This window comes from Epinephelus moara, chromosome 10 (assembly GCF_006386435.1).
Source record: "Epinephelus moara isolate mb chromosome 10, YSFRI_EMoa_1.0, whole genome shotgun sequence".
NCBI lineage: Eukaryota > Metazoa > Chordata > Actinopteri > Perciformes > Serranidae > Epinephelus > Epinephelus moara.
The window spans coordinates 6550543-6575660 of NC_065515.1; the positions used below are offsets into that span (position 1 = coordinate 6550543).

At 42.1% G+C, this 25118-nt stretch overlaps 1 protein-coding gene across 1 annotated transcript in view; it reads left to right on the forward strand.

The window, feature by feature from the left end:
* Window positions 1-260: 260 nt before the first annotated feature.
* Window positions 261-25118, forward strand: part of wwc3 (WWC family member 3) — a 53317-nt gene continuing 28459 nt past the window's right edge. Inside the window, exons 1-4 of the mRNA XM_050053969.1 lie at window positions 261-944; window positions 21582-21691; window positions 23738-23938; window positions 24374-24450. Of these exons, the coding sequence (XP_049909926.1) occupies window positions 799-944; window positions 21582-21691; window positions 23738-23938; window positions 24374-24450 (534 nt within the window). The 5' untranslated portion in view covers window positions 261-798. The remainder of the gene's footprint in view (window positions 945-21581; window positions 21692-23737; window positions 23939-24373; window positions 24451-25118) is intronic.

The window sequence follows — 25118 nt, forward strand, 5'->3', positions numbered from 1 at the left end:
GGTTTAAGGGGAAAGTTTGGGAACCTCTGGGTTAAGGGACCTCTGCTGTTGTGGGACATGCTGCAGTACCTGTAGCAGACACCAGGTGGTGCTGTTGTACCACTTTATTCACCCTGCAGTCAACAACAAACCACAGTGTGTGTTCAGGGGGGAGTTGTCCCGGATTCAAACTCGTGTAAACTATTGATTTATGTAGTTTCTGCGGTGAACTTGTCTTAACATGATGACAATAATGATGTATTAAATGAAGTTAACAGGCAGTGATGACATGTGAATCCACAGGTGGTTGTTTGACAGTTGAACGGAGACGTTAGCTCAGTTTGTTCTCGCTGTCGCCGCCTCTTCATCCACTCTGCCGCGGAGTTAAAACATTAAATAAGTGTTATCAAGTGTGTTTTCACGGCGACAACACACTTTAATGAAGTGTTGAGCTCTGAAGTTTTCCTATTGGACGGAGGAGCGGGCTCAGTCGTACGTCCGACCGTTTATGCAAATCAACTCAGCCCGAATATGGACACGGAGGAATGAAATATGGTGGAGGAGGCGAACATGGAGGACCGAGGACCGTGAGAGCACCGCGGTAGTGTTTTTTGGAGGGTTGTAAGAAGAAACGTGGATGTACCTCCGGCGGGGCTTTTTCAGCGGACAACCTCGGTGGAAAGTTTCGTGTTTGCGTCTCCAGTGTTTGCGCCGACAAGTGCGTCGAGGTCGAGTTTGTTGTAATGCAGTGAAGAGCGACTTTTTCGGGGGGATAAAAAGCAGGGCAGAGGGCTCCAGCCCTCTCACCATCCCGACGCTATGCCGTGGGTCAGCGGCGGTAAGCGGAGAGAGAGCTCGGAGCTGCCGCTGCCCGCGGGCTGGGAGGAAGCCCGGGATTACGATGGCAGAGTGTTTTTTATCGACCACAACACCCGGCAAACTTCATGGATTGACCCCAGAGATAGGTATGCTACAGGCCTGGGAGCACTGGGATTACACACACTCACACTAAGTTTTAATTCAACCAGCTAACAAACTCAACAGGAGGAGCTGATACTGGACGGAGGGGCTACAAGTGAAGGCAGCTTGGTTTTAGGGACAGGGCAGTAAATTCTCTCCATTCCCTTTAATGTGACACAAGCTTGCGGTGGATATTAAAGCCACGACCGATGAATCAGATGAGATTTGGCAGCAGTTGTGGCCTCCCCAACTCTTGAAGAGGTTCCCATGCAAACACGGGATGTAACGCCCATGGTCACCTACCACCGTGCAGCTGCTCTCATTAATAAATCCCCAATATTCATGTATCTGTAAACTCTGACAGGTCTTTGACATGAAATTAGACAGCAGCCCAGCCTTTCCGGTTTGTTATGTTTCAGCTGAGTATCACCAAACAGCACCACACAAACCCTGTCAGGCTGAGTTTTTACTAATGTGTCTTGATGTCTGTCTCAAAACTCAGACTCATCAGTGAGCTCTGTAGATTTATGACTTCCAGTAACCTGAAACATTCCTGCTTCACACACCTAACACAGTGAGCTATTGTTGTTCAGCTCCCCTTTACTTTTCATACAGTGACTACTCTGATTCAGCAATGAGTCAAGTCACAGCTCCTAATGTTGGAGTTCATCCCAAAGTGACCCATAATGTATGTGTTTCACTGGATTTGACAATGCAGCGTAGTAGAGCCAGAGCTTTAAACTTCAACTCCCAGAAATCTTTGTGAAAATATGTGAGGAATGCTAGTTGGGCCACTGGGAAAGCTGCAAGGATGTGCTTTTGTGGGGACTGGGATTTCACCAGCCCAGAAACAGGCTCAATCAGGCATTCAAAGCAGACTTTGTGAGATTACTGGGAATTATAGCAAGTATTTTAACTCTGCTGCATGATGAGGGGAAAGGCAGAAACTCACAGAGCCTGACAAAAACAACAGCACGGTTGAGTTTCAGTCTCTTTCTGCGTAACATTTTAATCCAGATTTGTTGCAGCTGATTTCAGCAGTGGGAATGTAGTAGCTGCGTGTAATCTAGATAAGAAAAACCTGATTTCCTTGAAGGCCCCCTCCTCCCTGCAAGTTGATTAACCATTGTTATGTGAGGCTGATAGCAGCTTCACAAGATCTTACAGTTGTCAGCGTGTGGTGGGGGGATCTGGGGTTTTACGTTTGCATGACTAAAGAATGTTTTCTGCATTTGTTCTGGTGCTGCTCGGTGATTTATGGGTTATCTCGGCCAGAGGAATGTCTTCTGTCACCACCTGATACTGACTTTCCAATAAATCACATCACAATGCAGCACTAAAGCTGACTTTCTGCTAACATGCAACAGATACAAAAAGGTGTCAGCCATTCTGTCGGTGTTGACGCTCTTAGAAAGATGTGGTTCTTAACATCAGCGGCAGATAAATGGACTGTTTGCATGGCACTTAAGCATAATGTGGATGTCAGGAGCAGGGAGATGAATGCGGCGATGATAAGAGTTTCATACTTTCCCCTGTCAGGGCCCCGTGTGACAGCTGTTCTGTACAACTAAAAAATCAAAGGCTGATAGTTTGAGGATTGTTGTCTGGTATCTACCACATGTTGTTGTAGGTGTTCATCATCATGAGTTATGGCCTTTAACTGAATGTGACGTACTGCTGCACAAGATAGTGCACAAGCCGCAGACTTAAAGACGTAGAAACAAAGTGATTGTGAGCAGATTCCTCTGATGTGTCACATGGAATCAGAGAAATGGGCCAGATGTAGTCAGGGGGAGGCTGATGTTTGAAGAGTTGCTCCAGTGAGGTAATCCAATTATTTAAGGCTGCAACTGAAAAATATCTTCATCACTAGGAGTGTAAGAAAATATTGGTACACTTGGTACACTACAAGCAAAGATTTGTGTTGTGTTTATACACCATAATGCTCTCTAGATAGCAGTTCTATATTCTGTCTTTACCCATTTGAATCCTACACTCCAACATCACAACTACAGTTGGATGCCACTCACATTTGAACTGATACCAGTATCTGGAATTCGGTACTGGTACCCAGTGGTACCTTTTGTCGCTACTTTACTTTCTCTGTAATAACAAAAATGTCATTTTTGAACAAGCTGAATGCGTGACGGCGCCTCTGCTGTTTTCTAATCACACATAGAGCTTATCTTCTGTCTCTGTCTGCCTGCTTGTCTGTATTAGAAATGCAAGAATTAATCAATTAGTTGTCAACTTTTAAATCAATCATATGTGACAGTAAATGGAATATCTTTGGGTTAAGGACAAAATAAAACATTTTAGGACGTCATCTTGGGCTTTGGGAAACACTGATTGACATCTTTCACAATTTTCTCACATTTTATAGACAAATCAATCGATTAATCAAGAAAATAATCGACAGATTAATCAACTATGAAAATATTTGTTAGTTGTAGCCCTAGTGTGTTTGTCAGCTCATCTAGCAGTGATTGTAGGCTATAACTAAAACAATAAATAAAATAGACCAGATGCCAAAACTGTCGTGGCAGATCGCCACTGCAACCATAGTTTTGACCTCATGGCTTTGGAGCACTTCTGCTTCCTATCTAAAGTTGAACCAGGCGGCTCTGCAGAGCTCTGCAACTGTCTTCCAGGAGTTCCAGGAACTTCACCCTCTTGTCTAAACCTGATGTGTCCAGAAGCGCTCTCAGGTACCGACATTTGGCATTGATGAATTTAACGGTCAGTACCCTTAAAAGTACTTAGTAAGTTTGGTACCCAACCCTAACCCCCGTATCCTGACATGTATTGTATCAGATTCTTGCCGATACACAGCCCTATTCATTATTGATTAATCTGCGTGATCCAAAAAAAATGTCTGAAAATAGGTTTAAAAAAATCCAAGGCAAGGTCTTCGAATTGTCTCACCAGACACACCAAATTAACATCGAAGAACTTGTGGCAACAAATGACGACTGTTGTTTTGCCTCAGGTCGCCTGTATCTCGGCCAAAAAGCTGTGCTTGAACACACCAGGCACAACCAATTGCCCTTCGGGGACATTTGAACTTTGAACCGCAAAGACTACAGCTGATGGCTGACTAGCACGTACGTTCTAAACCTGCGTGAGAGGAAACAACTCTCGGTACCAGCAGGCGGCGGTAGTCTATATTTGCCATTCAAAAAGGGAAACAGGAAGACCGACAGGACGGACTCAAGACTCTAGTTAGCACGTTAAGGACACAACCTGATGTTAAAAGAACAAATTATATTTACAGTGCGCTTGCTAAAAAGAAAATGAAGAACAAAAAATAATCTTAACTTTTATACAAGTTTATTTTGATCTCACGCCCTCTGTACTTCAGTCGTTTGTTTGATTTCATCTCTTCTGTTACTTTTCTCGTGTGCTGAACCGAACTGCCAATCAGAGTGATTTCTTTCACTGTCTGACTCTGCCAGCTCCGATGCTGATTCAAGATGCTGAACCAGCCGAAAAACAGGCGACAAGGGCCGACTTGTGCCAACAGTGCGGAACAAACCACAAAAGTACGAGGGACACTCACCGATGGCCAGCTGTCAGCTTGGTATGTCAGGGCCCTGAAACCAAAAACTATTCAGCGTACAATGATATAAAACACAGAAAAGGCATCAGAATTGCCAACTCACTTCCTGTCAATCGACTAATGGTTTTAATGCTTCAGCGCTAATTTTACCATCTTCATTATACTGGTGATGTTAATATTATTAACATTATTGGCTGATATTATCTTAAAATTTCAGATCTGTTCATATGTGATCAAATCAGCCCTCATAGTGCTGCCATCACTTTTCTTTTTTCTGATAAATGGGAAGTGAGGGTTTAATCTGAAATAACTAATTGTAAAACACAGTTGATCCCCACTCAGTATTCATTGGACCTTGGCGGTTTGTGTTGGAGACTGACATGACAGAAGTGAAATTTAGTGGAGTGAACCACACCTTATTTGGCAGGGATCAAACGCTCCATATTTTGGGCATAATACGATCTGTGTCTGAGGTGTAACAAAGGCCGCGGGAGCTCCCCTCGAGCTCCTGGAGCTCACAGTTTGTGTGTACACCTTTTGGAGCAAAGCTGAGTGCAGGTACTACCACCCTATGATCTGAAGTGTCGTACAGCTCGCAGACAGGGTGGATCGATGTGTGTGAACCTCCTGTCTGCTGACCCGCAGAGAGGCGTGTCACTGGTGGATTATCGCCTAATCACTAAAACACAAGAGCCATTGAGCTCAAACATAATTGTCAATGATGATCATGATGTGCTGTAACGGAGCTGCGTATCAGCCAGAGGTCAAGTGTTCCCGCTGGTACGTTGGACGTCTGCGGGCGGCAGAGGAGCTGCATGGCGCTGCTTTGGTTAGATGACAGCGTGTAGAGAAAAATTAGATGGATGTGTGAATGCAGTGTGCAAATACCTGGGAAACTAAGGGAGCATCTCTCAACACACAGCTTGCAGAAGAGCAAATGAAAACGTGTAAACACTGCACTTTTCAAACCATCTGCACCCGTCACTGCTCGGTGATGGTTATGTCTTTGAGGACGGTGGACACCTTGAGCAGCTCGGGGCGGCCCTGCCAGCTCCTGCAGATAAGCCGAGCAGTTCTGTGGGACTTTTTTGTTACTGAGGAATGAGCGTTATGTTAGGCATGCCTACACTAATGCCCAGGGGCTCTGCTTGCTCGCGGCCCCAGACAAAGCAGCAGAACAGAGGCAGTTCCCACGTGTCTGCCTCCTCCTCTCCATCCTGGGCCCTGTAGGCCTCCTTTATTAGCTCTGTTATGCAACAGCCATGGCCGGCCTGCCGCTCAGCAAAGGGAGGCCTTTATACTTGGTCACAAAGCACACCAAATTCAATTATTCTGGAAAGGGTGAGCTGTGTTTCCAGCACCGAAAGGTTATTCACATGCGCTGAACCCCGCTGTTATTTTGCTTCCCCCAGTGTTTTCATTATGATGGCTCTTTTTTGTCTTTTGGTGGGGGGAGGTTACAAACACGCCATTGCTTGATCCGGTGTCATTTGGCCCTGTGTGTTTTCTGTGTTCTTTTTCATGAGCTGACAATATGTTTGTCTTCAGCTTCCACCTTGTTCCTTGTTCTGGAAGTTCAGACCTCTTTTCTCCAGCAGCTGTGGCTCCCTGTCATGTCCAGCTTTCCCAAAAGATGACCTATGTTTGGACGATTTACAGCAATAAAAGCACTGATCAGTTGCCTCGATGTTGCTTTGCGTCAGTCCTCAGGCTGTGTATCAGTGCCCCTTTCTGAGCAGCCACATTCAGCAGTCAGAGCTGTAGGTTGCTTGTGTTTTATGTGTATATTGTGAAGAATGCTACCTAAACAGGACATGCCAAACTCAGAGGACCAACCTCGAGCTCTGGGCCACCATTGTTTTTTTCCCCTTTCACACATCTGCACAATTCTCATTTGAAAAGAAAGAAAATGTAGTTGACAGCGCCGGCTCTGTCCATTCACTTTGTTTGTTCCCGTGTTTTACAGCTTATCGTGCTTTTTAAAATCCCAAACAGTTGCTGTAATTCAGCAGCGTTACAAGTGCTTGTAGTTTAGTGTGCTCACTCTAAAATGAGTGCAATTTAACCTTCTGGGTAAAAAAAGAGTTTGGGTTTATATTATTGCAACAGGAGATGTGTGCAATCAGTCGACTAGTCCATTAAACATTGATTCCCTCGCTGGTCAGCACCAGAAAGAGTTTTTATCTTAATATTAAACTTATTTTATGCGGTTGCATTCACCTGATGAAAATGTGGTAATAATTATACATGTTACCTCATAGTGCATTCATGTTTATGTGGATTTAGAGGAGTAGATGGATGTTTTGGGAAATTCGCTTATTTGCTTTCTTGCTGAGAGTTTGATGAGAAAATTTGGAGTGTGCGACTCATGCAGTTTGATTCCAACCCATGGTGCCTTGCTGTGTGTCATTCCCTCTCTCCAGCCGTTCTATCTTCAGCTGTACCATCAGTAAAGGCAAAAACGTCCCAAAAATAATCATTAAAAAAGAGAATTAGATGAGAAAATTGAAAATCTCATGTCTGTATCGTAAATATGAAGCTGCAGCGAGCAGCCGTTTAACTTAGCATAGCACAAGCAAGCTTGTCCAAAGGTACCAAAATCCATCTACCAGCACCTCTACGGCTCACTGTCTTATTTGTATAATCCAAAAATAGGACATTTTGTTGTTTTCGAAAGGGTTTCGTCCATTTCCTGGCATGAGTGGGTCCCTGTTTTTTAAGGTATGGTTGAGACAATATCAATATAAGGTCTTAACGTGACCTTAAAGGTGCTGGTCAGTGGATTTTGTTAATATTAGACAGACACACAAACTGTTTCCCTCTGTTTCCAGCCCTAATGCTAAGCTAAGCTAACTATCTGTTGGCTGTGGCTTCAAATTTACCCTATAGACATGAGAGTGGTGTCAATCTTTTCATGTAACTCTTGACAAAAACAGGACATTTTGTGGTTTTTGAAGGGTTTCGTCCATTTCCTGGCATGAGTGGGTCCCTGTTGTTAAAAGTAGGGGTGAGACAATAAAATCCGATCCTGGAAGTCCAGTTGGAGTTACAGAATAATGCACCGAAAGGTTTATCAAACACCAAAATGCTGCTCAACTGTTTTTAATATTTAGAGACAGGAAGTACGCCGTTCTTGTTGCAAAGTAATCCCCTGGGAATGTGCGCTTGCCAACTCAGGGCCTTGTCATGTTGCTGCAAAGATGGAATCAGGCTCAGCTTTAATTTTGGACGAACCCAATTTGTTGCCACCACCAGCTGCGGACTGTGTTTTTTCATTCAGGGAAACAGTTGGTCTGAATGTGACCTTAGAGGTGCTAGTCAGTGAATTTTGTTAACTTCAGACAGAGCCATGCTAACTGTTTCCAGTCTTTGTGCTAAGCTAAGCTAACTGTGTTGGCTGTTGCTTCGTATTTACCCTATAGACATGAGAGTGGTGTCAATCTTTTCATTTAGCTCTTGACAAAAATAGGACATTTGGTGATTTTCGAAGGGTTTCGTCTATTTCCTGGCATGAGTGGGTCCCTGTTGTTAAAGGTTCGAGTGAGACAATGAAATACCATCCTGGAAGTGAAAGGTTTATCAAACACCAAAATGCTGCACAACTGTTTTAATATTTAGAGACAGGAAGTACGCCATTCTTGTTACAAAGTAATCCACCGGGAATGAGCGCTTGCCAGTTCAGCGCCTTATCATGTCGCTGCAAAGATGGAATCAGGCTCAGCTTTATTTTGGACGACCCAATGTGTTGGCACCCCCAGCTGCCGGACTGGCCTCATTCAAATCAATGAGGAGACTACGGTTTTTTATGTAGGGAACAGTCTGAACGTGACCTTAGAGGTGCTGGTCACTGGATTTTGTTAACATAAGACAAAGCCATGCTAATGGTTTTCCTCCTTTTTCCAGTCTTTATACTAAGCTAAGCTAACTTTCTGCTGGCTGTAGCTTAAAGCGATCTGTGAGAAAGCATCATTATAAAGCGAAGATGCTCATTAGTACAGAGAGCCTCACTGAATTGAGAGCAATCAAATGCATTTATACTAAACTGATTATGGTCATGATGCCACACTGCTCCCACATTGACTGTATGTTTTTCAGTTTCACTTAGGTCCCAGTAAACCCAGCTCTGCTCTGCTCACAATAAGACCAGCCCTTCCCATGTGTCCACTCCAGACGCCATCTAAATGCGTACAGAGACAGAGATGTCTGTCTACTTATAGGAGACCTATTTCCATGAGATTCTACACATAATGGGAGAAGTGTCTGTTCGTCTGTCAGCTGCTTCAGGCCGCGCTCTGAAAGGAGGCTGGACATAAATGACATTCCTCCCAAAGTTGTTTTCACATTTCTTTTTTAACACCAAAAGGAATTTTAGACCAACAACACTTGTGGCCTTTTTTCTTCTCGGAGACTGTGTCCATCACCCCGTCCAGCGAGGAGCTAACACTATGAGAATGAAAGCAGGTGGTGTTTGTGGTGCATGTTGGAGTTAAAATGGGAGACATGCAGAATTTTCTGTTATCAACTGGTGCTCGTCCGCGACCCTGTTGGTGTCATCACATTTGTTGTTTTCCTGGTCACATATGCAATGCTTGTCATCCAGAGGTCAAACCTCAATTCTTATTTGTAGACTTCAGCAGCTGGCTCGCTTGGATGATAAAAGACTTTCAGGGCTTGGATACATTCGTTGTGACTGGCTGTTTTATCACACTACTTTATTTATTTACACGTCTCACAATTAAACGTCAATGTCAGTGCTGTGGTGACAAATTTAAATGAACACATTTGGTGGAGTCATCAACTACATGTTTTTTAATTTAATATGAAGTGAGCGAGCTGTGTGGAGGACGGCAGCGGCAGGAGCGCCTTTGAATTTTGTTAGCTGCTTGAAAACTTGTGGCCACTGTGGTCAAGCTGAAGGATAGTAACTCACATCCAGAATGTCAAACCCGGCCTCCTTGGCTCCATAATTAAATATAAGAAGGAATATTGTGTGTTATGTAATGCAGAGTCCGTTGTTTGGCACATCTTAATTTGCACATTGTCGTAGCAGAGAAACAAAAGGCTGAGGAGCTGCTGGTGATGACCGGACCAGACGAGGTCCAGTGGCCCAGACTCCAGTTTCACATGCCTTTCCCATGCAGCAGCCCGTCGCCAGGCAAAGGCGAGTTGCTGCAGATAGAAATATCCTCTGGGACGACCCAGGATGGCACAGATTAGTCTAGAATTAGCAAATGTCGTTGACAACTAAATATATTTTGCTGGGAAGTTGTGAGACGCGAGGCAGGCCGAGCAGCATTTCATTCCTCCACAGCTGAACATGCCTGTCATTCTGTCAGTCGCTCACTTTTCTATTTCAGATATCTGTCTCATTTTCTGTTTCCTGTTAGATTGAAAGAGGATCCCAGAGAATGTGTAAAAGTTCGGAACAAAATTTATTAATAATCCCATTCTCTTAATGCTTGTGACTAACCATAGCAGCATTTGTTCATGCTCAGGCACGTATTCATTACAACTTAAATATACTTTACCATTTTAAACATTATGCTGTGATGTTTTTGTCACAACTTCCTTTGGTTTCTATTCATGTGCTGCAGAGTGACAGTTGTCTTAGATGCACATCATAGTGAACATAATCTCTGGGGATTATTTTTGCTGTGGTTATTGTTGCATGGCTATACGATAAAAATGATTTAAAAACCCTGTGACTACAAAGAGAGTCGCTCAATTTTAATATTATTTCAAACACATAGGTCCATATCAGTATAGAATAATACGAGGATCCAACACAGAAATATAGTTGCAGTTCACAAGTCCACAATTGGTTACGAGGATAAACTTGCGTCACTTTGTGTAGGCTCAATTAAGGCTGTTATATTCCTTTTTTTAAATCAGTTTATCAACACCTGAATTTCTACACAAACTTTCTCAACACAGCATGAAGGGTGGGAACATTACGAGTCACAAACTTAAGACTTGCACTTGTCCGTCTTGGGAACTTGGGCCAGAAATTCAGAAGGCATCATTGAAGGCCACCTGAAGCTTTTACAGTTTTTCTTTACAGTATCGTCACCATAAGTGGACTGTGTAAAGTAGAGTAGGCTCTGTGTTATTTAGAGATTCATCATCAAAACTCATCAGCTTCTCTGAACAATCCAGGTCATGAAATGAAAAACTAAATGAGGCAGAAAAAAGACAAAGAATCTGCAGTGATTTAAACTAAGCGCTGACATCTACGTGTCCACAATGACAATGCTAACATGCTAGTGTTTAGCAGGTATGATATTTCTTCAATACCACAATTTCTTTACAAATTCCAAAAACATTTCCCAAATATCAGTAAACTCAGAAGCTCTATTTCTCACTATATAGGTGAGTTTTTCAAGAGCCAAACTCGCCGTTAAACCCTTCAACCAACGGCCAAGAGAGGGGCAAACGCACATTCTTCCAGCAGAGTGCAATTGAACATAATTCGTGTTTGGGAAATTTATTGGCATAGCGCTAAGGTGAGGTCGGGGCTTTTCAAAAAGGTAGGGGGCAGGTGTGCGAGAGACACAGGGCAGAAAAATGCGAATGTAACAGTGAAACACCAAATGAGAGTGAATCTGGGGTTGGCTTTAGGGCTGTACCCAAATATTCGGATATTCGATTATTCGTTTCTATGGGTAGGTATTCGTTATGAAAATTTGGTATTCGATATTCGTTTTTACTTTTTTTGTTTGTTTGTTTTTTACATATTTTTTGGTGCTAAATGTAGTCTTTTTGTTGTTGGTAAATGTAGGTTATCAATAAAAATCAAAACTTTTAAATTGCATAGTTAAAAATGTGAAAATATAGTATCGCCTACCAACTGAGCTTGTGCGCACGGCACACTTGAGCGCATCCGCGCTCCAGTGTGAATTTGATATGAATTATGGAACCATTTTTATCAACGTTTGTTTCCCCCGTTTTGTACAATAAATTATTGTTTAAAGTTTCAACAAGTTTCTTTTGGAGTGCGTGACACACGTGTGTTTTGAAAATGACAGCGGACTGTCACCTGCTCAACGCATCAGTACCTTCGGATGCCATGACAGTAATAGCCAATAATGTCAAAATATCATTTACAGACCGATTTAACAGACGATCACTGCTGCCCGGCCCGCAGGTCCATTTGCGGGTCCCGTGGGTTACGGGTCGACCCGCGCATCACTACTCAGCTCAGTCTATAAGGCTGTACACAACAGTAAGGCTATAGACATTATATTCTATTCAGGCCAGCAGAACCAGCAGCGCATCGGCTCTACAGTGCACGGCACTGCTGATTAACCATTTTATTGTCTGCCAGCAACCAATTACTTGCAGAGGCTTCCTACAACTTGTTTCGATGGTTCAGATTTAATCAGAAGACAAATTAAACAGGATGACTAGCCAATGTGAAAATCAAAAGGAAGCGTAGAATAATGTACTGAAGGAGACTGTTGTGCCATCACATTTTTTTGTGGTTTGAGAGCAAAGATCCGGTCGCCGCTGTGCAAAACTCCGCAATACAATTAGGTCCGAAAAAACCCCGGAGTCCTGTCCCGTATAAAAAATATAGATATATACAGATCCCAGGGTACAGTTATTTAAATGTGTAATTTGTGGTAGATTTTATTTAGTTGAACTATTAATATGTGTCATATGGTCAAAAATATTGTTATAGCAAAAATACCCTGAAATATTGTGATATTATTTTAGGGCCATATCACCCGCCCCTACTGCCTGCACCTGCTGTACAGTCATAGTAATCCCATAGCAGCTGTCCTGTAGTGATATAGTTACTATAGAAATCAGTGTTTAGCCTCACATACCTGAGCGGAGCAGTGTCAGACCTGTACGTTGTGTAATGCATGTTGGTGACAGATTCATGGTGTCAGCAAACTCAGGTTTACCCAGGGTCACTGTGTCACTCCGACAGCAGAGTGACACAGTTACGTCTCTTTTAGAGCTTCTCTGACACAACGGGGAAAAGTTGTTGATGGAAATGATCTGAAAGACGTGTTGTGTTTGCTTCACAGTGTAGATTTTATACTATTCATAATCCAAAAATGGCTGCCTTTCTGTTTTATGATACTTCAGCTCCTCTGAATGTGTGTCATCAGATCACTCTGTGCGGCTGTGTGAGTGTGTGTGTGCGCTGTGTAGTAGTGGTTAGAGTCTCCCAAGACCAAGACATGACTTGGAAAAACAGAGGCTGCTGTCACAAGACTGCGTAACAAACCAAACATTCACATATTCAGATTCAGATCTGTCAGAGGACATGTTTTTCCCCTTTGTCTCTGTCTCTGTCTCTCTCTCTGGGGAGGTCGGAGGGCAGATCAGGACTGAACTCCCTCTGACGTCACACAGCTTCCCATCCAGAGCTTCTGGTGGTCTTCCCCCTGTTTGTATAACCTTTTTGACTGGATCCCAAGTATATCACTGTATTTTTACTTCACGTTTTTTTTAATGCTTCTGATTCTTGTCATCACAGTTCCTCCTTCAGTGTATTTACATAAAACCCAACTGCTCCACCTGAGTGTTTTTTAAGTATTTACAAGTGCAGTTAGTGTCTGGACATTTGTTTACCTTGAACAAACACTAAAGAGAAGCAGATGGGGAGTGTGCCTGTGTTTGCCTTGTCTTTGTGTTTGGCTGCGTGCACAATCCTTTTTACACACTGTCACCACTGTTATAGTGTGTAGTTGTTCAGTAAAGAGTTGCTTGAGTTGGCAGTTCTTATTTTGGGAATGTGTGTGACTTAATGTGGCATGTATCCGTGATTTTCTCGCAGGTAGAGGTGGGTGATGAAAAGCAGAAATGATTAAGCAATTAGCTGAGGTTGAGCCCCACATGGGGGTCACAAGATAAATCTAAAGGGTCAGTAGATCGACTAGTTAAAGGGTAACTTTGGTATTATTCAACCTGGAACCAATTTTCCCATGTTTTTGTGTCTAGGTGAGTAATGGGAACAACTTTTTTTTAAAAATTTGTCCAGTAGTAGCTTCGAAACAGGCTGCGATATCATGATGCGGCACATATGCACCGTCAATTTACGTCCACTAAAAGTGCTTATTTTGCCACTGACACACTCAGACTTTTCTTCTCACTCAGTGTCTGACAACATTATGGAAAGAATCCCAACAGAGACTGACCTTTTTGTTTAACCAGAAACAGCCCTGAAGTCATTATTACCAAAGTCACCAGACTCTAACTGTTGAGTTAAGGCTTTTTTTTTTTCAACCAAACCAGAGCTGGTGATTGTTGAAACAGTGGAAAGTAGGGGTGTAACGGTACACAAAAACACACAAATACCACCACAGCAGTTAACTCTTTTTACACAATTTTTGAATGAAACAAATATATATAAAATCCTGCTTTTTCACATTGTTTGAATGAAAATAGAAATATAAAAGTGAAAAATAAAATCCTGCTGTTTTTTTAACACATTTTTTGAATGAAAAATATAAATATACATTTCTGCTTTAACAGTTTTACTCAATTAAAATAAAAAGTATAGTGCAGCTGGTCAGCTTTAAAGCCTGCTCAGATTCAGTTTTACTAGGAACTTACTTAGCTTTCCCACTTTGTTAAAGTGCAGTAAACAAAACATGCTTATATCTAAAGTGCAGCTTAAACAATTTTACTCAACTCCAATGGCGTTGGTTATTTCTTTAGCGCGATGGTCAGGGAAACGCTCTTTCTTTTTAAACGACGACGATATCGTAGTTTGCACCAGATTGCTTTTTCTAGTCGTGCCGGTTAACGTTCAAACTCGGGTGGTGTCGCTTTAGATGCGTTAGCATGTTAGACGTGTTTCCAAGTACATACCCGACCGCTGTTCTGCAGTGTCGGCACACTGCTTTTGTCTTGTCCACTTGTTTATTTCCATCTTCGTATTTTACCCTGAAACCAAAGTGTTCCCAAACGGAGGACTTAAGGTTTGCGGGTGGGTCTTCAGGTTCGTCAGGCTCACTTGCCATGTTGTCAAAATGCGAGAATGTGCTGCACAAAGTGAAAGCGGAGATTTACGGGACTCGGTCCGTCACTCAATTATGTCCGTCGGGGAACTAGATATTTTAAATGGTTCGGCTCGTAAAAATGGAATTAAAATAAAACAAAATAAAATAAAATAATATCCTGCGTCCAATAATTCGGTACAGGGTCGTGCCGAACCGAAAGTCGCATACCGAACGGTTCGACACAAATACATGTACCGTTATGGCCCCTAGTGGAAAGACAAGCCAAGGCAGCTTTTGTGAGTTGTATTTTGTTTCTGTTGACTTTGAATGAAGTGTGTTTTACAGTGATAGAATTACACTTTATTTAAATGGAGTCTGGTGGTTTTGGTGACAGCAATTTTGGGGTTGTTCCCGGTTAAATAAAAAGGATCTTTCTCTTTAACAAAGAGGTCTACCTCTGTAGGGATCCTTTCCATAATGTTGTCAGACACTTAATAAAACAATCTGAGCCTGTCAGTTGCAAACACAAACACTTAAAGTGGGTGTACATTGACAGTTCCCCAAGTGGTAACATTGCAGCCTGTTTCGTGGTGGCAGTCTGCAGCCCTGTTGCTTAATACTAGACAATAGGGATGGGGGAAAAAATCGATACAGCATAGTATCGCAATGTTTTTGTGTGACAATACTGTCAAACAGTGCGAAGAATTGATTTTATAATGTAATCAGTTGCTTTTTCAGTCCACTAGATACATTTCGCTGCTGCAGAAAGTGGCTGAAGTGAGATGTACAGACTGAAAACTTTATCTTATTAGATAAAAACAGATGTCGACAAACTTTTTCTCTAGGGACATAATTTGCAGTTGAAAAAAGGTAATAAATTGCAATATATCAATACATTTTCACCACAATACCCAGCATATCGCATCTTATTTAAAATAATAATATTTTTTAAATAATATTTTTTCGTGACTTGAGTATCGTGATAATATCGTATCGTGGATCCTCTGGTGATTACCACCCCGACTGGACAAATTTCAAAAATTGTTGTTCTCTTTTTCCTCATTCTCATAAAATATGGGAAAATAGTGTCCAGGTTTAAGAAACCTGTTATTGTTGCAGTTATTGTTTGAGAGAGAAGAACAAAAACATCATTTCATTTATCATAAACCTTTGCGCACCTTTTTTAGGACAAATGTTCTTTTAGTTTTTTAAAATACAGAATATAGTTTACCTCTTCAGGCCTCAAGAATTACTCACATTAAACCATCTAAGGAGGTAAAAATCACTCTCTGCTCACAGCTCATAGAAATACGTAATCTTAATGAGGGTTAGGGTTATCCAAAAATGCTAGGAACTAGGGGTGAGAATCACCAGAGGATCCACGATGCGATATTATCAATCAATCAATTTTATTTATAAAGCCCAATATCACAAATCACAATTTGCCTCACAGGGCTTTACAGCATACAACATCCCTCTGTCCTTTGGACCCTCACAGCGGATAAGGAAAAACTCCCCAAAAAAACCCCTTTAACGGGGAAAAAAACGGTAGAAACCTCAGGAAGAGCAACTGAGGAGGGATCCCTCTTCCAGGACGGACAGACGTGCAATTATCAAGATACTTAAGTCACGATACCACATTATCGCGATTTTAAACCAGTTGCGATATGCTGAGTATTGCAATAAAATATTTGCGATTTATTACCTGTTTTTAAGCCATAAATGAAGTCCTCAGGAAAACATTGTCAACATTTGTTTTATCTAATAAGATAAAGTTTTCAGTCTGTTCATCTCACTTCAGCCACTTTTTGCACCAGTAAAATGTGTCTAGTGGACTGAAAAATTTAGTTCAATTTGTATTTGTAATATTAATAATTTGTATGATTTAAAAGATCAATAATTGGCACTGACGATATGATATTGCCACACAAAAATATCGCGATACTACGATGTATCGATATTTCGCCTATCCCTACTGGGAACCACTGACGTATCTAATTTATGGAAATGTAATAGCCAACTACGCTGAGTATTTTAAGTAATTTTTAAGGCAAAAATACAAAACATTTTCATGTTCCAGGTTCTTCATCGTTTGTTAATTCAGTGCCGTTGCGGGCGGCACTGCACTTGAGTGAGTGGAAAAGGTCAAGGATTTATGAGCACTCGAACGTTCAACATGCTGATCCGTTACATATCGGACACTAAAAAGAGTTGTTAAAAAGGATTCTTTCATTTATTTTGCCCATCATTAGTAGCAGTATCACAATAGCTTCATCGTTTTCGCAGGATGTTACCATCTACCAATCTTTCCAGAATGACAGGGCAAATTTATGTTCATCGCATCTCAGTCAGAGTTTTGTCACAATAATTTTACAGGATAAACAGTAAGGTTATTTTTGAGGGCTTTTTTCCTTTAATGACAGGACAGCTTGAAGTGTGAAAGAGGGAAAGAGAGGGGAAGATATGCAGCAAAGGACCATGGGCAGGGATCGAGCCCACGGCTGCTGCAGCAAGGACACTGCCTTTGTACATGGGGAGCCCACTCTACCCACTGAACTACTGAGCACCCCATTAAACAGTATTATTGACTTGTAATCCAGCCTTACATGAGGACGTCCACATCAGTGACATGGGCTGTAGAATTTCCCAAAAATGTGTGAAATGCAAAGGGAGTTCATTGAATTTGAGGCATTGTCAGAGTTTTGTGACGAGCCCATGTGATTCATCATCCACCAGGCTTGTTTTCAGGACACACAAATAGCTACACACGTGCCAAAAAGAACATATTTAACTATTTATTATTAGCATGGGAACACTCTGAAGGCACTGAGGGTATGATTAACAAGTGCAGCTCATATATTTTTAGATATTGTTGCACTCTAATAAAGGCTTTATTGAGTGTTTTGAGAAAGTGGGAGTGCTTCTGTGCTTCCCACTAGTTTGAATCATCAGCATGTGTCTCACTGCTGGTGGCATTTGGCCTATAAAAACCACCTCTCTGCAACCAAAGGGAAGTTAAGATCTGGTGAAGAGTGCAGAGCGGAGAGCCGCTGTGTCTGTCTCCTGAGGAATGTGGTGCAGAATGCCTCAGCTACTCTCTCCGGGCCGTCCCTTCATTGTATGCATACCTTGGCAGAATCAGGCCTCGTGCACCGTCTGCATTGTGAGCATACCGTGGTGGACGGGGTCACTGTCACTGGACCCCCTTTTGTCTGCGCTGATTGATGGTAATCAGACAGTTACTGTATGTTCTGCTGTCATCAGACCCCGCTGGTTCACGGCTCGCTGATGTGTGTAGATTAGGGGAGTTAGCGATGTATCAGCCTGATGTCATTAGTTCTGCCCCGTCATAGTCGCTGTTAAAGCCTGACACGGTGTGTGCTGATGGGGCCTCTTACACACACATGGCTTCATAAATCATTACACTTGGGCATTTAGTCCCTCCAAAGTCTCATGTCTCATCTAAGAAGAGATGCATTGTTTAGTCTAAAATCTGTTAAGGAAAGAAGTGTCAGGTTTCACAGTGTAAGCGCACGTTGTTGTGCTGTATATATGTATGTTTACATGCAAATATTGTATATTTATCAAACCATGAAGTCCTGATACTTGTCTGACTGATATGACGAAATTCAATCTGAACTTTTTACATTGGCTATATATAAGCAATCAACTTCGCTGCCCTACAGAGGCAGAGAGCAGAAAATCTGAAGGTGAGAGACAGTTCAGAGCCTGAATGTACAGTATAAAAAACATTTTAAAGACTTTTTTAAAGTTCCAGTGAAATGAAAAATACATTTTCCCAGTTTCATTCCTGTTTCCCTGTGTTTATTAATCATTGATCTCATTTAAATGCCAAATGTATTTGGAAAAAGTAGTATTTTAAGAGTATTTTATATCAGACCCCTGTCTTGTATTTTTCTGGTAAAACGGTTTAAAATGTGTCATGACTGATCCTGCACTCAGGGGTGTTTACAAAAGTTCACCCAATCAAATAAGACTCTGGGTGACTAGGGAGCCACACTGGTCGTATAAAACGTCACTTCTCTGCCTGTGGGTCGTAGTAGCTAACAGAAATATGGAGAGAGAGAGCGAGGAAGAGATGTGTGTTTGGATATCAGTGGGCAAAACCTTTGTTTTCACTTCCAAAACCATGGGGCAGAGGTCTAATTCATTTATCTTTCCCTCATCTAAAGCTGGGCAGTATATCAGTATCATATCCATGTTGTGATATGAGGCTAAATATCAGCATAGATTTTCGATATCATAATATTTTAAGTGTTGTCTTGTCCTGGTTTTAAAGGCTGCATGACAGTAAAGTGATGTCATTTTCCAAACTTACCAGACAGCTGCAGCTGTTCTATAATTTGCCTTTACTCTCTTAGGGTGCTTTCACACCTGCGTTGTTTGGTTCAGTTCAATCAAACTCAGGTACGTTTGCCCTCTAAGTGCGGTTCGCTTGGGCAGGTGTGAACACAGCAATCACACTCGGGTGCGCACCGAAACAGCCAGACCGAGGTGGTCTCAGTCCGGTTACAAATGAACTCTGGTGCGGTTGGTTTGTGGTGAGAACGTGTTCCAACCTGGATGTGAACCAACTGCAGTCACATGACACATTGTTTGGGTTAAACATGAGCATGTTACAGTCCTGGAGGATTATTAATGTGCACCTCCTCCTGTACTGCCTTAATATGCACATTCAGCACATCCAATGCATCAAAACATTGTTTTCTAGTTGGAGCCGCGCCTCGTTTTCAAACTGTATGGTTTGACTAAAATGAACAATGACAGCAATATAGTCCACGATGAGCAGCGCTAAAATCAACCTGCGTAGTTGTCCCTCCATTGTGACATTAGAAAGTGTCACATTTATCTTGCAAGTGTACTCTTCTTCAACGTTTGCTTTACTTCCTGGATTTTTCCCACATGGAAATTCTGACCAATCAAGAGCAGCTTTCTCACACAAGGCATTTGATCTGGTCCGCTTGTAAATGCTGCCGTGAGAACACAAACCAACTCTTGGCAATTAAACAACTTTGGAACAAAATTAGTCCCTGATTCAGACCAAAGGAGACGACTCTAGGTCTGAGAGCACCCTAAATGAGTGGAGTACTTTTTCTCAGACACATAACTGATGATTATTTATCAAAAATCTCATTGTGTAAGTATCGTCATCCTCCAGATCTAACATTGAGGGAAGCGTGTGTGTAGCTGACAGTCTTCTGTAAGTTAAAGCTAGCGGTTGTTATCTCCAGCTAGCTTTAACAGGATTTGGCTCTCTTGCTTTAGCTGTATTTGGATTGTCACTGTGTTTTGTTGTGACTGCACACTAAGAAATTCTACTTTTCTATGGCACAAAAAATATATGGCAAAATAAATGTCAAGTCAGTTTCTGGTCTTAACAGAACTTTGACGTAATATGTGGTTACTGTATTTTGGTTTTTAGGGCAGTTGTAGCCACTTGGTTGTGATGATTTATGCCAGTGTGTCCAGGTACAATCACTGAGGTTTGTAGTACATGGAATGCTCTGTCAAAGACTTCAGCCATTAATTCAGAGTTTAGTAAGACTGACCACTGGAGACCATGTTGTTCTCTCTGCTGACCCTGGGAACGATCAACAGTTTATTCTCCTGACCACCTGAACTGATCTGGTGCCTCCCCACGGAGCACTGAACTGAACACCTCTGTGACCTTGTAAAATGCACAAGCTTGTAATTCTGACAATCACCAGCACGACATCAAGAGGGTTCCTGGTTTGAACCCCAGGGTGAGGGAGCCCTTCTGTGTGGAGTTTGCATGGTCTCCACGTGTCAGCGTGGTATTCCTCCAGGTGCTCCAGCTTCCTCCCACAGTCCAAAGACATGCAGGTTAATTGGTGACTCTAAATTGTCCGTAGGTGTGAATGTGAGTGTGAATGGTTGTCTGTCTCTGTGTATCAGCCCTGTGATAGTCTGGTGACCTGTCCAGGGTGTACTCTGCCTCTTGCCCAATGTCAGCTGGGATAGGCTCCAGTCCCCCGTGACCCCCAACAGGATAAGCGGTTACGGAAAATGAAAGAATGAATGAACCTGTTTTGATGGAACTGAAACACGTTCAGTGAGAAATCAGTATTTCTTTTTATATATTTTTTTGGGCATTTTTTAACCTTTATTTGATAGGACAGACAAGCGTGAAAAGGGGAGAGAGAGAGGAGTTGACAATGACATGCAGCGAAGGGCCACAGGCTGGAGTCGAACCCGGGCCGCTGCGGCAACAGCCTTGTACATGGGGCGCCTGCTCTACCACTAAGCCACCGACGCCCCAGAAATCAGAATTTCTAAGATTTGGCTTTGATAATGTGTCCTTACTATACGAGGAGTCTCTAAAATTTGTATCTTACAGGAATTATTATTTATGTTTCTTTATTAAAATCAGTCATTACCTACTGTTTACCCCGTAAAGCTGTTGCTTAACACATGAAATTACTGTAAAAGTTTTTATAATTTAAGTCTGTCATAGAAATACATACATTTATTACCTTTATGTATTCATACTTCATATCCCATTCATTGTTTTTGCGTGTGCTGTGAAACAAAGTGTGTCCTTGGATTAATTCTGCACACACATAGTCTTAATGAGGAGATTCTGAAATTGTTAAATTGTGAAAGAGTTTTCTTTGTGATGATAATATGCATCTTAAAACGTACGTGGGAGGCAGTGATCATAAACTGTTGCAAGATGCAGTTTTGCTGTCGAGGGTCAGGACGGTGGGGGAGAGAATGAATATTTACTTTTTGCTTCTTTTCCCTCGATTAACACCAAAAACATCTTTTATAAACATGATAAATGAAGCAGAGCGCCCTGCAGGCCGGTTAATGCTAACAGGAAAAATTACGTAATGTGGGAGGGAGAAAAAGAGCTTTATGTAAAATTACATTATGAGAAGAATTTAAGCTGAAACACTGTGGTGTTTAAAAGATTATAGTTAAGTACTGCAGTGCCCCTGTGTTCATTATTTATCAGTATTAGTTTGTTTGATGCACACACTAACAGTTAACACAGACACTGTACATGATGTTATTCAGCTGATATGAAGGAGCGTTCCTTTGGGTGACTGTTGCACTGAGTGGATTTTAAATCATTTCAGGATCACCAAACCGCTGACGTTTGCCGACTGTGTTGGAGATGAACTGCCTCTCGGGTGGGAGGAAGTTTACGACCAGCAGGTGGGAGTTTACTACATCGACCACATCAACAGTGAGTACACCTCAGTTTGTCTCTAAGCACTTTAAAAAAACACAGATTCACTGTAAGATGAAAACTGAAGTAATGATGGTGGAATGATGATACAGTGTACTGAAGCTATTGTGTCTCAGATAAGCTACAATATAACCTCAAAAGTTTGGGGGGGGGTAATTAAATTTAAAAAAGACGAAATGAAATTAATAGGATTCCTTCAGCAATTCAAATAATTAGACTGACAACAACGGTACTTTTAGATACTGACACATGACAGGTAGAGCATATTTAGAATTATGTATCATCCCACTTTTTGCTAGAGCAATTTCGCCTATTTCATTCATTGTTTTACTTTTTAGCAATTATATTTTTTAGCAAAAGGAGTTGGCTTTGCAGTGTCTTTTCAAGTAACGTTTCAGATTCAGACTTGTTCTTGTTAAGCTTTAAATACAAACCTTTATCTAAGATTGTTCCAAACATCGTTTTAGGGCTTTTGAAGTTTTAGTGTGGTGATCAACCACCTGCACCTGAGCCCACATTATTAGAACTGCTGCGTGTGTGTGCGAGAGAGCGATATATAGAAGGAAGACAAGGTGGAAGGTGGACTATTGCACACAGTGTTTTTGTAAGGTATTAATAACTTGGAACGCCGCGGGTTTGGCCTCGTCACTAGATGCAGAGCAAGTGCTTCACTACAGTTGGCAGCCACAGATAACACTTTGCAATTCCTCTCACCTTTTTCTTTTTCTCTGCCGCACTGCCAAGTTAATGCTTGAACTTGGGATCAGTGATTGAGCTGAGAACACTGGCATTATTCATGTCTGGCCACTTTCTTTTAATTTCATCCACCATTTTAATGGTGAAGAACAGAACAAGAATCAAAGCGTTAGAATCCTGATGCAGACGTTGATCACCATGGCAGTGATTGAAGCTTCGAGTCATTCGTGTCAGCTCTATATTTTACCTAACTGAATAATGTTTTATTATCTGGGTACAGTTTTCATCAGGAACCCTCAACATAATGTTCAAAGGTGTAAATTTAAAATAAATGTTGAGTGGCCCTGACCAATTTTTGGATAACTGTCCAGGGTTTTCTCTCACATTCATTTATCTGTGGCGGCCTGCCACGATATCAGCATTTCCCACCATGTATTGATTTAGTACTTTTGGATTTGGACCGTTTATTTGGAGCACTGTGTGCACCACAGTTTTGGAGCGCAGAGTGTGCTTTGGGCACAGACGGCGCAATGAAAGTGAAACTTAACAGTTCATTGATTCATATAGAAATAGAACACTCTTTTTCTAAGAACAACAGCGCTCTCATTTTAGTGATGTCCGTTGTTCTTCCAAACTACTAAGGTGAAACTGGCCGCACACCCCCACAGTTCAGCGCTGGGTCTAACCTGTGTGACAGCAACAGAAAGTTTGCTCTCACTCTCACGCCTCTGCGGGAGCTGCTCTTCTGACCGATCCAACCACTAACTGGTCGACTGATCAGTTCTCCACCACGTGACTCAAACTCAACAAACTGCTGCCAAGGATAAAAACAACTCAAAGTTTCCACCTGTGCTGTGTTCATGGACTCACAAAAGCCTCTGAATTCATAGAGCTGACATATGAAGATCACAAAAGCACACACACACACGCACACAAAAAACAAAGCAAAACAAAACAACCTGAACGTTTGCACCCTGGCCCCGTCATCAGCTACCACCACACATAGATTCTAATTCTGTGGGAAGCAATGTTGTCGACAAGCTTGGAACATATGCACAATAGAAAGACAAATAGCAAAGGTTTATGTCTTTTGCATCACAGAATCTACATGACGATGATTTTTCCGCGTTAAACATGTTAAGATGTTTGTAGCAGTCATGTTGTAGAAAAATCTGGAGTAGGAATCGTTTTGTAAATTGATGTGAAAATATTAAATTAATTTTTCCAAAAAGAACAAACTAGATGTGGGAAAGCAAAAAGGCCTCTGCTCTCTCTGAAATTATTCTGTAATTCATCTTTGTTTTTGATAGATTATTTGCTCATGATTTGTGTATTGTCTTTTGTCAGAGACGACCCAGATTGAGAACCCGCGGACTCAATGGCGGCAGGAGCAGGAGCGCATGCTGAAGGAGTATCTTGTGGTGGCCCAGGAGGCCCTCAAAGCCAAGAAGGAGATGTACCTGGTCAAGCAGCAGCGTCTGGAGCTGGCTCAGCAGGAAATGTTGCTCTTCCACGAGCTCTCTGAGGACAACCGCTCCATCACCAGCAGTAAGACACACCAACATCCAGCTCACCTCAGTCACTCACAACCCTGAATGTCATAATCGAAAAAATCTACATGAGCGTACATGGAAAGAGAAAATTAAAGGATGAGAGACGTGTGAACTCAAATGCTCCATGATGACCTGAGCTGACCTAATTATCTGGCCTGGACATGCTATAGTGTTGATGTCCCCTCAGTAACTGGTGGGGGTGCAGACCTATAGATGATCTTCCAAATCCCTGGTGCCCCCCCCACCCTCCTTTTAACCACCTCCACCCAGTTTACCCTCTGACTCCAGCCAGCTGTCACACACAAAGTGTCCAGGGGGCGTCCACAGAGAGCAAAGGCTGGGAGACGACACCGGATCCCCCCTTCAGCTCTTTCTATTACAAGTCATCATTATCAACTAACTGCTGATCTTTCTTTCTGTGTGTTCACAGCTCTCTCCGGTTCGTCCTCGAACGCGAAATACGACCCCGACCAAATAAAAGTGGAAATAGCTTGTAGACGAGAGCGGGTAAGTCATTATCGGAGGAGAACAATGGGCTGAAGCGAGGGGGCCCTTTTGGGTAGAAAGGGGGGCTGGGGTGTGGCCCCTACAGGATACTGTGGCTCTAGCTTGGGGCCTCGAGAGGATGAGGATGAGATCATCATCAAAGGGTCAGGCAGAGGCTAGGTCACTGACTCACAGGGCCAAGTCGGACATTTCTCTGAGATCAGTCACATGGGTGAGGGTGTTTCCTGAGTCAGACATTTTAACCTCAAGTGTTGTGCTGAAAAGATGAGTAGGACTTAATTTAAATGTTCCCATAGAAACCACAGCCAGAGATAATAATAATTAAATTCATTTTTTTACAATCACAGTTGTTGCAGATGAACTCAGTGGAGACAGGTGTGTTTTTGAGGATTGTATGTGTTCTTTATGATCTGTTGATGACCAGTTAAGTATACATTCATTATTCACAGGAAACACCCACAAATCAACATGATCATTTGAAGTGAAGCCTATGTGGTGATTTAGTTTAATGATTTAGTGATTTGATACATTCATTGTGTCACAATAATACCTGTAAAACTAAAGACACCCTCAGTTGTACTTTGTTTAGTACCAATTAGCAAATGTTAACATGCTAAACTAATAAGATAACATGGTAAACGTTACCTGTTAACATTGGCCCAACCCCA